Below are 15007 nucleotides of genomic sequence, written 5' to 3' on the forward strand. Positions count from 1 at the left end.
GAATAACTCGGTGTAGGCAACACCGATTTTTGTCGTTGTTCTCTGTATTGACAGCACTCCAAATGTACAAAAAAATGAGCTCAATGTTAAAATTGACCGGAGTTCTCCTTTAAGTCTGGATGTCCTATAAAGAGGCAAGGCAAGGCATATTTTGTAATTATCATTTAAATCGGACTAATTTTCAAACTGTTTGTCACAAATCTCAGGAAAATGTTTTGGGGTTTCTAATCAAAATATGATTTTCTGTTACAAAACAGGGCATTTCATACATGACATGCGTGACTGTATAAAGTAAAAGGGTATATCAGTTCATTCCGTTATATCTTTCATAACATTTTTTTTTTTTTCTTTTACAAAGTTTGGTTAAAAAAAACTAAAAATTGATTGGTGAATGAAAAAAAATCCCATTGTTTTTGCCTATACATGTCATTTTATGTCTTTTAAATTTTAAACAACTGAGTCCCGGTTTGTTTGTCTTTTTCGAAAGGATATTTATTTTTTTACATTTGCTTATGCTCTCTAAACAGTGAAAAAATTACCACCATACAGCGCCATCTGCTGGTACTTACAGAATACTAAGGCGATACCACATGGATACATGGACCTTTGAAATGTACCATGGTATTTATATTGTAATTTAGAATGCCATAAAGTAATCCGCAGGTAGCCTTTTTGTAAGTGTTGATTTATTTGCACGTTTGGTTAGCCGCTAGAGGGCGACACACAAACAGAAGTAGGCTAACATGCAATTACTGACTCTTTATTGATCGTTCTATCCAGAGACTTTGATTAAAGGTGTATATTTTATTAGCAGGCCTATGTATGTGTGTGTAGTGTGTACAATATCAGATCATTCAGTGCCATGGTACCCCATAACTTTAAAAAGATAGGCTACGTGCCTAGTAACATAAACTTTAAGACTTGGTCCGTCCAAACTGATAACAAATATACCAAGTCCGCTGTCTTACCTGTTATTAAAACTGGGTGGGAGCTGAAAGCCACCCAGAAACTACCGAGCTTCATTATAGAGCCTGAAACCAGGCGGAAGGGCAATATTATCCCTCAGTCCTCTCAGATCAGCTGCATATAGACGTCTGCTCTCTCCAGGGTAATTTCAGTTTGTGGGTGTTTATATGTGTGATCCTCCCTAATGTGGTTGTGCTCAAACCACGGCAGCTAAAAGCTAAAAACCCTCCTGCTGAAAGCAAGATGAATCCCACTGAAGCTCTAATGAAGACAAACCAGACAGCAAGAAAACAGAAGCTGCAACTCAATCTAAGAAACTCAGTTTCAGAAGCACACACGGGATCGAGGCTATATCACTGCTGTGCCCTCGAGGCTCTGCAGGCGGACTGACCCTGTAATAAGAGCACTGTAAATAGCCTCGGGTGAATGTGTCTAAATGACTGCTTATGTGCTGCTAAATCACTACTCACAAGTATCAAATCATTCCTTTCTGGATTTGGACATATTAGCATGCATGTTGTTTTACAAAACGTTGAAATGCTGAAACAAATTGTCAACTATACACGGGAAAAAATACAGTAGCCTACAGTTATTTATTAAAATATAATTAATGAAATATATTTAGCTTTTTTACTGTAATGACAATAATGATAATGTTTGTTATCATCATCACACATTCAATGGGCATGTTTCCAGTCATCTGAAACTGCCACCTCTTCTATAATTTTTTTTTTTTTTTTAAGAACATTTTAATCCCATTTTCTCAAGGAAGAATACATCACTTATAAACAGAACAGGGCATTTAGGTTAATAAGTGTACCTTTCAATGTTTAAATGCCTTCTTCGTACCATTCTGTGAGGTAAGATATATAACTTTTGGGGTTTTCACATCATGGTTATGTTGGTCTGTGGCCTCAGATTTCCTTAAACAATGTCCAATCAGTACCTTTTATTTGTTCAATTATAAATATATATATACTGTATATATATACAGTATATATATATATATATATATATATATATATATATATATATATATATATAGCCTATATGTTCTTGACATGTTTTGTGAGATTCACCCTAACATGTCTGTTTATTACAGCAATTATAGCATGATGATGCTATATTTTACAGATGTTATCTTAAATCTGCATCTGAACACCTCAAAGACCTCTGAGATTTAATTGATAGTGTTGTGTAATAATGAAATCTTTCCCTCTTTTTCAAAAAATCTCTCGAAAGAAGTTCCAGACGCTATAAAATATTAGACTTTATTGGACAAAACAAAGCCGAGATACCAGTTGATCATCCCATTACAAATTCTCATTCTTATTTCATTTCTGTTACCAATAAGTGTGCATCTGAGTTCTTTCCCGGTTTAACCAATCCTTTTTGTTTGCCAGTTAATCATCAAACCTTCTAACAACATCTTAATTGTGGCATGTTGCCAGCTCAATTTTAGAACAATTGTTTATGTTTATTTTAACATATTTAAAATAAAAGAAAATTTGGCCTCATTTATCAAAAAAAGTGTACATTACATGTAAACAGAATAGAGCACTTTAATCAATGGTTGCACCATTCAGTGATTGAAGGTTTTTTATCGTGTTTTTCAATTGCTGAGATGAGATAAGATACACAGATAGAAACCATCAAAATGTCCCATATAGTCACATATAGGCTGTGTGGCCTATGTATACTATAATATTTAAACCAAGATATCAGCAAGAATCCACACAGATGAGAAATAGGCAGAACAGAAGGTCTACATGAGGGTGTGTGTTAACTGCTCTTTAATCGAGTCCCTGCACATCTGTGTCCACTCTGTATACCGACTGAAATAGAAGGGGAGTGAAGTTTGGCAAACAGCTCTGTCATTTAAATGATAAAAATACCAGTAGAGCTGGGAGGGGTCACCGCTGTAAGCACAGGCGGCACAGTCCAACATTACAGAGACGCATGAGAACTAAACCACAGCACCCCTTCAGTCTCCCTGAAACACACACTCCAAAGAATTCATGTTAACCTGCTCTTCATAACCAATTAACTTCCCTGATGAAAAGAAAACAGCTTCAAGCCAGCCTAACATGATCTTCATATTGGTTTAAAGATGGCGTCTCAACTGAAAAGTGACCAAAACCCCTCTAAAACCAGCAAAAAGACAAGCCTGACCAGACTGGAAGACCAGCAAATCAGCTTAGTGCTAGTTTTTTTGGTAATAAAATAAATATTTTGTTGTTTATGATTATTATTTTTTACTTAAATGGCACATATTTTGCACTATTTATGGCTGCCACGGTGCCACCAACCTCAGTCATCATAGTTTTATTACTTAACATGATATTTAGCACAATATAGGCCTACATGTGAGTTATTAAATAGAACCGGATCAAAATAATTATTTGTTCATGAATTAAAAATCACTGAAGGTGCAGCAGCCACATTTAACATCGCTAGACGAAATTTCGCGGGCGAAAGCAGTCAATGGTCACGCGAATTCATCGCGCTGCTTAGTCTTTTGTGCGAGGTGTTTATTATTTATTCGCTAAACTTTTGAAATTGGATCTTTTTGCCGTCGAAATTTCGCTGAAATATCGCGTTGCTTGGCGAAATTTCGCGGGCGAAATCCAGTCATTGGTAACGCTAATTCGCCGCGCTGCTTGGTTTGAAAGCGACGTGCTGTGCGTTATATCGCTACACGATTGACAATGGACCTTTTTTTGTCGTCGAAATATCGCTAATGTACTTATTTAATCTCACTGTTGATAGAAATCTGTTCAAGGAGACGCATGTGGAAAAATACTGAGGACATTAAATATTTTATTAAATACAGTTGAGCCAGATTAACTTCATAAAATAGAATTGTTGGATAGATATACAGTACATTGACATTAATTATGAAAAACAAATCAAAATTATAATAAATTCATCACACAGCCAAAGAAAAAAAAAATCATGCTGATAAAGTGAGGAGAACTTGAACTGTCCAGAAGGTTTGCAGGAGCTTTTGGTGGTGGGATTGCTTGAGTCGCTCGGTCTACCTGCTGAAGAGCTTCATGAAACTCTGAAATCCATCTTCACCGAAGAAATCAAATGCTCCCTCTGAGCTTCCCAGATGAACCAGGAGCAGGACCAGGAGACCCAGAAACAGCAGCGGAATCAAGAGATTCCAGCCCGATGCCAGAATGTTGTACCACTTCGCCTTGTCAGAGCATTCCTGTGCTGCACGCAAGTCGCCCAAGGTCTTCTGATCTCGAGCCTGAACACACAAACACACGGAGAACGGAAATGAGAGTCTCGGACAGTCGTGTTTTAGCACATGAACTCAAATCAAGGTTCTTAAATGGTTCCTTGCATTAGGTCATTCTCAGCACTCTTAAAAATAAAGGTCCTTTATTGCCATCGATGGTTCTTTAACATTTATGGAACTTTACAGTTCACAAAAAGGCCTTTTTGGAAAAGGTAAGATTAGATTAAAATGTTCTTCACACTAAGAAAAAATGTTACCTTTAAAAACTGTTCACTGAAAGGTTCTTTGAGGAACCCAAAATAGTTCTATGGCATCACTTTTATTGTTCTTTGGAGATTAAAAAAGTTCTGGATATTGCATTATCGGTTCTTCAGATTTTGGTTTAAAGCACCAGTAGATAATCTTTTTCTAAACTAGAGGTTGTTCTATGGCATGGGGCTGTAAAACCAAAAGAACTTTGATGGTCCATCATGTGACATCCAGGAATATTTCTGAAGAAGTTAAAGCCACACAAAAGACATTTGGTGTTGGAGCTCACCTTGATGGAGTAGATCAGAGCCATGAATCCCAAGCAGCAGAAGTTGACGTAAAGAGTGTTACAGAGTGACCAGACCAGGTAGTCGTTTGGTGGCTTCTTGCCCGCTTGGCTCATGTTGACCACCGTGGAGCCGCCAGCCTTACGGCCGGACTTACAGTTAGTGAGCGGAGTGCAGTCGTTCACGTAGCTGTATGTGGCGTTATCCATCTTCGGAGGTCAGGGGTCAAAACTCCTGGAAGAATCTGAAGAGGAATTACTGAGGAGAAAGATCAGGACACTACTTATACAGCACTGCATATGGGTGGAGTCAGAGAGAGAGAAAGGTCATTCATTATGTGGTTGTTGCTAGAGAGAACAGGGCAGGGTGCTGCTTCTATACATGTATCCATTTCGAGTAAATCTCTAGGTTTGTTAAAAAACGCACAATTAAAACTATAAGGCTATTTTTAACAATTCTAAATATGCATTTAAATAAAAATTTTAAATGCATAAAAATAAAGACTTTTTAAAAAAAATAGACTATTATTTTTACTATTTTAAAAATGTTAACTAACTAGATTTCTGAATCATTCCCATTTTTCAGGGGTATTTAAGAGCCTTTCATTCATTTCTGACTCTACTAGGTTTTTTGGGGATAGAAATGGGGATGGGACGCAAGCATCCTCATTGGAACACCAAAGCGCTTATGTTTAGGAAGCATGTGTGCAGCAAGCTAAACATTTTTTTTTATCATCATTCAAGTGATGTTTATTTTGGTCACCACACTGTTACAAACTCCCAGGATCTGGGGATCCTGTGCAAGGAAGTGGCGCCTCTTACTGGAAAGAGCAAGGCATTTAAAGGTGAAGTTCACTCAAAAATGCAGTCATTTACTGAAAGTATGGAACCTTTACAAAAAAAAAAAAAAAAAAAAAAAGGCATTATTTTTCTTTCATCAAATATTGTGAAGTTCCAAATTTCCAAATAAAAATGTAAGAAATCAGAATATGAATCATGCAATATTTTGAGTCTTCCAAAGCCATAGACAATATTTTTGTGGGATGAACAAGCTGAAATGTATACATTTATACATATATTATATTTCGCCCTCCAAATCTCACGCTTGCGAGAATAAAATTTAAAAGGTATGACAAAGATGAAGATTCAAGCTTTAGAAAATTAGTATGTAGTGAAAAGAAAACGCACAACCAAGATTTCAAATGAATCCACAACTCAGTCATAGAGATCAAATATTCTTATTTATTAATTACAAAAATGACAAAAGCTGTTACATTCGTATTAACACAACTGAATTATATTCAGTTAAGGCAAAAGGGACGGAAAGGGATAATTTCTCCTATTCAGCTTTAAACTGCATCAGTACCCAAGCTTCCAGTTTCTCCAGTCTTACAGAGAGCAAAAAAAAAAATTACCTAAAGCATCAAAGCTGTCAAAGTAATCTCAGATTATTTGTCTACTCTACACTTCAAAGACAATCAAAATGCAGAAATACACTGAAAGAGGCTGATTAAGTTTGGATTAGTTCAATGCTCTTGCGTGTGCATTAAAGGCCCCCATTTGGTTTAATGGCATAAATCATGATTATGAAATCAGTGGAGAATTTGCAAATACCAATTGTGTGGTGAATTGGCCATGTTAGATATGATGTCTGTATTTTTACAGCACACAAGGAATGAGTTAAGCATCATGACTCTAAATCACACTCTATAAGAGAATGAAAGTGTGTGTGTGTGTGTGTGTGTGTGTGTGTGTGTGTGTGTGTGTGTGTGTGTGTGTGTGTGTGTGTGTGTGTGTGTGTGTGTGTGTGTGTGTGTGTAGAGGGGCGGCACTTTTCAATCACATCTTAGAGGCTGCAGCCACAGCAGACGCTCCACCGCGACTATAAACATGAATAGTGTTCTGGAGAGACAAAGACAGAAAATAATGATATAAACACCAGCGTTACTTAAATATTGTTGAGATACAATTATAGTTTTTTTTTGTAAAACATTTTGAATTAGTTTTTATTTGAATTTTTTTTCGTTTTCAATGTAATATTAGTTGATTTTTTTTTTTTAATTTTAGACGTCTATATAGTTTATTAATTTTTATTTCAGTTTTCGTTTCAGTTATTTTAGTACATCAAGCTAGTTTTTTTATATTTCATTTTAGTTAGCATTTATTTTATTTCAAATAAAAAAATTCATGGTTTTAGGTATACACCCTGATACATTATAAAATTACACAGATGAATGTGTGTGAGACTGATCGAATGTTTTCTACCTTCTTCCCTTCAGCGTTGTGTTTATCCAGGAGAGCCTGAACACGAGTCCCATAATCAGGGTGAACGGACATCAGGTTTTGCACCTGCAAAATCACAAAAAACATATGAATTATTTGTTTTTTTCTAGGCATGTTCCCCAATAGCTGCTAATGAGAAGTTTGAATAATTTGCATGATATTAAAATCATACCACGCGTTTCTGAATAAACAGTTGAGCTCCTTTCATATGGCCGGCCATATTCTGACACAGACGCTCTCGCTCGGCTTCGTTCAGCACCTCGGTGAAGAACGTGCGCACCTGCGGAAAAGATCAGAGCGGGAAATATTAGAACTCGCGGATGGCTGGATTATCCGTACACAGATCGCTAACACACCTGGGTCACATTGTCATCATCCGCGCTGTTGTATCGGCCAACATCAGGAGACACTTGACACTTTGACTCCATGAAGCACGGCTGGGTATCAGGAGCACTGAAGCTATTGGGGAAGTAGTTCGGAGCTCCCCCTACAGGACCGGACAGAAACTGCTTAACATTTCAATACAGATTTCATTGAGCCACAATCAATTTATAAATGCTTAACAGCATTTGGGTCACATGCCCTGATCCATCATTCCAGACAGATGTTGCGTTGTTAATCTGAGTCACTTTTAAGAGACTAATACCATCTCTTACCCAAAACCAAACCCAGTATGACACATGACGTTTTTTCTGCTATGCATCTAACTCACCCTGGTTGTCGTACATGCACATGGGGCCGTCTCTCTGGTAGTTTGCCACACGGGTGCGGTAGGGGCAGTTGACGGGCAGTTGGAGGTAATTAGCTCCGAGACGATGCCGATGTGTGTCTGGGTAGGAGAAAAGACGCCCCTGTGGCGAAAGAATTGAGTAATTACAGCATTTAGTCAATCTAGTGATTCTTGTAATTAGTCATTGTTGCTTTAATCCAAAGTAATCGACGCTTATTACAAGGAACCAGAGCTTAAGTGCCTTGCTCAAGAACAAAATAGTGAAAAAGCATCTTTTGTGCATCATAAGCCTGTGCAAACTAACCTGTGAAATGTGTCTAGGTGTGTTGCTTGTGACATCGTAAAAAAAGTACCTGCAACATCTTGTCTGGGCTGGCCTCAATGCCGGGCGGCATGTTACTGGGATCGAACGCCAGCTGCTCAACCTCAGCGAAATAATTCACAGGGTTTCGGTTCAACACAAAGCGTCCCACAGGAATCAGAGGGAATTCCTTATGGGACCAGACCTGAGAGATGAAGATCCAGACATCAGGATGGACACATTAGTATCTAAATGAGACTATAATAATGCACAGATTTGTGTAGTCTAAATAGGAGGGCCTTTGAATATTGTCTTGGACAAAGGGGGGGCCTTAAGAGTCAGAAAGGTTGAGACCCACTGGTGCATTCTGGGATGAGAGTACCTTAGTCAGATCAAAGGGATTCCACTTCCAGTTCTCCGCCTGCTCAAAGGTCATGACCTGGATGTAGAAGGTCCAGGATGGGAAGTTGCCGTTGGAGATGGCGTTGTACAGATCTCTAGTGGAGTAATCTGGGTCAGAGGATGCAAGACGATCCGCCTCTTCAACGGTCAAATTCTTAATGCCCTGATCAGTCTGAAAGACAACAACAAGTGACAGGGTTTCTTAACTAGGTGACATCACAACATCAAGTACTACTACTACTACTACTGATGATGATGATGATGTTAACCATAATAAAATGTATTAAAACAGGACACATTCAATATTACTGGATAATATTATTAATAAGTGATATCAAACCCAGATATATAAATTATTAGAGCATGACATTGGCTATTATTAAGCAATATGAAACAACTCAAATATTTTTCTTCCATGTTTTAATTCATACAGTATACAAATTCTGTTGTGCTGCACTATTTTTAGGGAAAAATAAAATGGATTTCATGGGACCCTCGTGTTCCCCTTCATATTTAGGGGCGTGAAAATGTAAGTAGATGTCCCAACGTTAACAGACCGGCATGCATCTAATAAATTCATCCAAGAACATGCAACAATGAAATATTGCAACAATATTGGCGCCAACTTAACATACTTTTGAAAATCTAGCGTTTAGTTGATCCTGATAACTCTTTGTCACAGTTGTAAACATGACGACTTTCTTTTTCCATGAGGGGGTTTGGCTTTTGTTTCTAGGTGGACTGTTAAAGGAAGCGACACACAAGTCTTCCAGAAATCCTGTAGAACTCAACCAATCAGATGACGGCTTTGAAACTGCCAAAGTGTTTCGCATTTTGCGTGACGTTCAGCCAATGGTCCGTGTGTGAGACGTCGGAGACTAATGTGGCCTTATACGTTACATTAATTCCCAAGGTCTAACAAACATATTGAATGCATTTCCTTCCCCATTAATGGTATGAAATAAACATCAATATCAAATGATATGGAACTTTTTTTTTTTACCATTATCACCTAGCCCTAAATAAACATTACATTTGTCCTTATTGGCTGTGATTTTGTCACTTCAAGCTGCAGATTTTACACAAACAAACATTAAGTACCTTATAGTGGAACTTGCAGTACACCAGCTCCCCCTGAGCGTTGACCAGTTTGAAAGTGTGCGATCCGTATCCGTTCATATGACGGTGGCCATCCGGAATCCCCCGATCGCTGAAGAGGAAAGACACCTGCACATACACGTAAATCAGCATGAGCGAGACTTTCTGCATATACGTGAGAACACAAAAGTGACCGGCGTCTGCTGCCGTACCTGGTGCAACGATTCAGGACGCAAACCCCAGAAATCCCAAACCATATCCGGATCCTTCAAGTGAGTCTGCGGATTTCGTTTCTGAGAGTGGATGAAGGACGGAAACTACAAGCACACACAATATTCTGTTAATATCGGGACAAGGCACTTTACGGACTGTGTGTGGATCGTGTCTCTCACCAGAAGCGCATCCCTGATAAAGAAGATCGGGGTGTTGTTTCCAGTAAGATCCCAGTTGCCCTCATCGGTGTAGAACTTCACTGCAAATCCTCGAGGATCTCGGACGGTATCTGCCGACCCAGACTCACCAGCTACAAAGATACAAAGACATTTATCAAGGGACAAAGGTAGTACTTTTTACTTTGAGTAGGCAAGAGAGCGAGAGTGTGGCTTATGTTTATCACATCGTTTCTGCATGTGCTCTTTACCCTCTTACAAAACCATTTGGCTCCATTTCAGAGAACTGAGTGCCACGACTTCTGTTACGACACTGTTTCCTGGCATTCCTAATCCCAACATAACAAATCGATACATACAGAGTCCAGGCACCACTGGAACCATTATAACACCCATACAGAAACGTACCCACAGTGGAAAAGCGAACAGCGATGGGTGTCGTCTTTCCCACATGCTCGAACACTTTGGCTTTACAATAGCGTGAGATGTCATGGGTCACTTCGAAGTAGCCAAACGCTCCTGCAAAGAGACAGAGAAGTTCATATTATCTTTCCAATAACATACAAGCTCTAAAGCGTCCTGATATCACCCATCCAATCAGAGCACAGCTCTTATGAGCCAATCAAATTTCAGCACAGTCATGTCATTTCAGCCTCTACTGGTCAAAAGTTTGGGGTCAGCAAGATTTTTTTCTTAAATGAATACTTACACTGAAGACTGGAGTAATGATGCTGAAAATGCAGCTTTTCATCACAGGATATTTGTATATTTACAAATATGTACATCACATACTGTATATTTACTGCACAGAAACACAAAATCTCTTTATGTTTCTGTTCACACTCACCTGCTCCTTTAGCGTGCACGACTCTCTCTGGTATCCTCTCTCGGTCAAAGTGGGCCATTTCATCAGCAAACACCACGTCCTGGACCAGCAGGGGCCCACGCGGACCCGCCGTCATTGAGTTTACCTTGTCCCCAATCGGGACTCCGGCTCCAGTGGTCAGGACATCCGGCCGCTGAGGAAAAAACAAAACAAAATGAGACAGAATAGCAAAACTGGATCTAATTAAAATAACATCTAAACAAACCAAATAATTTTAGTTATTAAACTCAAATAACATGTATTTTATGATTATTTAACAGTCAGTGCTTTCAAATCAATATTCGTCATATTTAGATATGAATATATTAGTATTTATAAATAGTAAACCATGTAAACATTTCACATTTTTCACTAAAAAATTCTGTTTAGTTACCAAATGTTTTGACAATCACAATAGAGTTACACCTAAAATGATTCACAGACTGAGTTCATACAAAGTATATGTTATCCTGCTTAAATGTCCCTGCTTGTCTGGACAGAATGTTCAAAATATCTTATTTTCATGAGCATACAAATGTTCTTATTTATTTTATACTATTGTACTATTGAGACAATAACAGGTTTGCAGTAATTAAAGATGTCCTTATTTAATTTAGTAAAAAATATTATTTTAATTCGAAAACACTGCATTTAGTTGTTGTTGCTAGTTTGAGTTGAGAAATACACATTTCAGCATTATCCCTAATCTGTGTGCAATTTCCTTGAGAACCAAGCAAGTTGACTCATGAAACCATTTGTTTATTATATCGCAATCGCAAGACATTTTTCCCCAAATCGTGCAGCCCTAGATATTAATCCATTTAATCTATTTTATACAATACATTTGATGTGTGTCACTTAAGTAAACGAGTTTTATATAACTATACTGGCAAAATATATAGTATTTTATAGGCATTTGGCCTGAAAATGGTGATTAAATAACCATAACATATATTTATCTAACTGTTACTTATCTGGTTAAAGTTCAACTGTCGCAGATTCGCAGAAGTAGAGTGTGTCCTTGTTAAATAAATATAAAGGAAAGGGGCATATATCAAAGTCCATTTAAGGCTGTATATAAAGTATACGTATGTACATAGATATATTAAATAACATTAGTCGATAAAATATAAATAATTAAAACTACATAAAGTCTTTGGCCTTCAAAAACATAACAGGCGTTCTCAAATGTGATTCGTTGAGCAAGGTGTCATTCATGTTATTGACCAATCGAGTTAGAGAGGAGTGGGATGGGGCGGGGGCTTGAACCTCTTCCGTTAAAGGATGTCGTTGACCCACTTGAACCAAAGAGTACTCTTTGCTTGAACTACGAAAACATTTGACCTGAAATTATATAATAAACCTTATCTTTGTGTGCGTAATTTTGTGCAAACAACATATCATGCAATAAGACCGCAGGGGATGCTATTTTAAATACGCACACCAGCATCTGACAAGTGTTTTATGCAATTAAATATAAAAAAATATAAGACCTTATCTACTGCATGCATGCATGACATGTGACACATATCTTAAATTCATGATTAAAACGCTCTGATAGTCACATGTTTGCTTAAAGTGAGACTATGCATTATTTTTTCACTGCAGTCATGACAAGTATCTCTCTTTCAGATTTAAGTATAAAATAGTTTTAGAATAAAGTCAATTTGAAAGCAACGCAACAATTCAGTGTTCTATAGAGACGTTTTGCACATCAAAACAAGAAGATATAATCAAATCCCTTTCGTGTTTATGCATTACAGCCTTGCGACCTTTGGCACAATTTCTCACTGCACAATAACCCATTAAAAGAAACGCTGAAAACCCAATTAAATGCACAAATCTGAACTTATTTTTAACATAAGACAATATTCAATAAATAAATTCTGCAGCAGACCTGAGAGCCGCGGCCCTCCTTCCACAGTTTCATCTGATCCGTCGCCTTTTCTCTGTCTGCCATTATTCAGGTCTTGATGACACACAAAACGCGATACAAAACTTTGTGGATCCAAACACCGAACTCGGGGTCTGTCAAACCGGTTGGTAATTATTAAGGCTGGTAATGGTCTGCTCTTTGTACTTGAACTCCATGGACCCTTATGTGATCTTATTTGTCTCCACCCATTGAAACGTAACCCTTAAATGGGCGGGGCTATGTTGTCCAAAAGTTGCCTCTTATTAGGTCTACATTTTACTTTTCTAACACATATTAATTAACTCTCCAGTGTGTATTTAAGTTCAATGTCTATTAAATATTATCGGTGTTAATATTCAGATGAAAAATATTTCCTAGACCGAAGCTTATCTGCAAACTAAGTGGTCACGGGAAATACGTTACTTTTCTCAGCGGTGACCATGATGGACCAATCATAATAGCAGAAAAGGTCATCGATGTCTCATTAGCAGATTTTTTCTAATGCTCGAAAATATGGCACCGTCAAAATAATAAATAAAGTGCGGAAATACAGTTTTAACGAAAGACACCGCAGGTGAATAAGGTAAAACTTTTAACTAATAGATCACCATACTTTCCCCAATTATTAGTGAAAGTAGGAGTGCTCCTTTGTTATGATTTTAAATACTTGTTAGTGGTCACTTTGATGTATGTATTAAATTTGTATGTCATAGTATGTATGTATGTATATATGTAGGTATGTATATGTGTGTGTGTGTGTATATATATGTGTGTGTATGTAGGTATATGTGTGTATAGGTGTGTGTATGTGTATGTATATGTGCATAGATGCAGATAACAAAATAATAATAATAACATAAAAAATTGTTATTTAAAGGAATGTAAGAATTAAAGGGGTAGGAGTACATAAGTTTTACTTCTTCCTACTCCTTTTCGCACATGAGACAGAAGTATGTTCACACAGGAAAGTAAGGTAGCCTACCTTGTTTGCTGCTTCTTTTTCTTTTTTCTTTAATTTTACTTTATATATTCTTCTCTCATGTTCGAAATAAAGATTTCAATCAATCAATTATCAGTTTAATTTTTTGTAGGCTATTAAAAGTTTTCTGAAATGGAATGTTTAAATAACCAAATGCATTAAATATGCACTCATTGGCATACATTTCCAGAACAGAAATCTGAACATTGGACAGGATCAAAATTCTTCTTTAAAGATACATATTGCAATCACCGATCTATATGATTGCAATTGAAAATCTACAGATGCAAATAGATAAAGTGTAATTAACACTTAAATGTGTATTTGGGATTTTTCTTTCCACTAGTCTGAATGAAAACAAAATATGAAAGCAAAATAGCCACAAAAAAATAAAATAATTATATATACCTATAATATAAATATAACCAAATACCTATAGGCCTACTTCTCTCACATCTCATACAAACCAACTGACTTCATATGAAACAAACCACATAAAGCATTTTTATTTAAACAATTCAGTTGATTGCAGTATGTTCTACATTACATGTGCATGCATTGTAAAGTTGTTTTATCATTCTTTAAATCTTTTAAAGTTCACCAACATCAGATGTACACTGCAAATGAGAATATTGCTTCTATTAGGGTGAATTTGGCACAGAATGAAGTTTAATGGTGACAAGCTTAAAATATTGTTAGTAGTAAAAATGAATCACAGCATTTGCAGCACATCATCAAATCAAATGACTTCACCACTGCAAGAAGCTCAAATCTGTTATTCATTCTACAAAACATTGGAGGTGTTTACGATGTAGGAAGTGATTTACAGATTTTGGTATGAAGATTTTACATTCTGTCATCAAAAGTTTTAATTATTGCGGCAGTTAAAACACCTTTAGGTTTTCTTTCCTGCCGAAGAAAACTCATGAGAACGTGAAAGGATATTAGTTTATACATATTCCAGTTTGATATGATTGTATGTACTTTATGCAGTGTTGGGGTGATGCATTACAAAGTACAAAACTACAAAGTACATGTTCCTGTGATGAAATAACGTAAGGGATTACTATTTATTTTTCAGTAATCCCGTAACAGTTACTGTTTCGTAGTTACTTGCGCTACATATATTATTTTAATGTACTAAGGCTAATTCAACAACTACATATTTAAGGTCCAACAACAAATATACTATTGATCAAAAAGCACTTTCTTTCATTTTGACATGCTAACCAAGTGTGAGGATTGCAGAAAAGAGTGGCTTTTTTGTGAAATGGGAAATACGCATTAGTGTTAT

At 36.9% G+C, this 15007-nt stretch overlaps 3 protein-coding genes across 3 annotated transcripts in view; all 3 read right to left on the reverse strand.

Moving 5' to 3' along the window:
• Window positions 1–3762: 3762 nt before the first annotated feature.
• ifitm5 (interferon induced transmembrane protein 5) lies at window positions 3763–5595 on the reverse strand. The gene is made up of 2 exons (XM_079859915.1): window positions 4755–5595; window positions 3763–4225 (listed from the first exon to the last, which is right to left on the reverse strand). Exons 1-2 carry the CDS (start codon window positions 4959–4961, stop codon window positions 4004–4006), a joined length of 429 nt encoding a protein of 142 aa, XP_079716041.1. The 5' UTR covers window positions 4962–5595; the 3' UTR covers window positions 3763–4003.
• Window positions 5596–5970: 375 nt separating this feature from the next.
• On the reverse strand, window positions 5971–12952 carry cat (catalase). The gene is made up of 13 exons (XM_079859137.1): window positions 12717–12952; window positions 10802–10973; window positions 10363–10473; window positions 9958–10088; window positions 9778–9882; window positions 9569–9694; window positions 8448–8639; window positions 8118–8270; window positions 7747–7885; window positions 7391–7521; window positions 7207–7314; window positions 7017–7100; window positions 5971–6653 (listed from the first exon to the last, which is right to left on the reverse strand). Exons 1-13 carry the CDS (start codon window positions 12777–12779, stop codon window positions 6591–6593), a joined length of 1578 nt encoding a protein of 525 aa, XP_079715263.1. The 5' UTR covers window positions 12780–12952; the 3' UTR covers window positions 5971–6590.
• Window positions 12953–14203: 1251 nt separating this feature from the next.
• The window catches only part of syt12 (synaptotagmin XII), a 12799-nt gene continuing 11995 nt past the window's right edge, over window positions 14204–15007 (reverse strand). The window contains exon 8 of the mRNA XM_079860052.1: window positions 14204–15007. This exon is cut by the window's right edge and continues 1016 nt beyond it. The gene's annotated coding sequence lies outside the window, so the exon portion shown is untranslated.

Source organism: Squalius cephalus (genome assembly GCF_949319135.1).
Source record: "Squalius cephalus genome assembly, chromosome: 23".
NCBI classification, from domain to species: Eukaryota; Metazoa; Chordata; class Actinopteri; order Cypriniformes; family Leuciscidae; genus Squalius; species Squalius cephalus.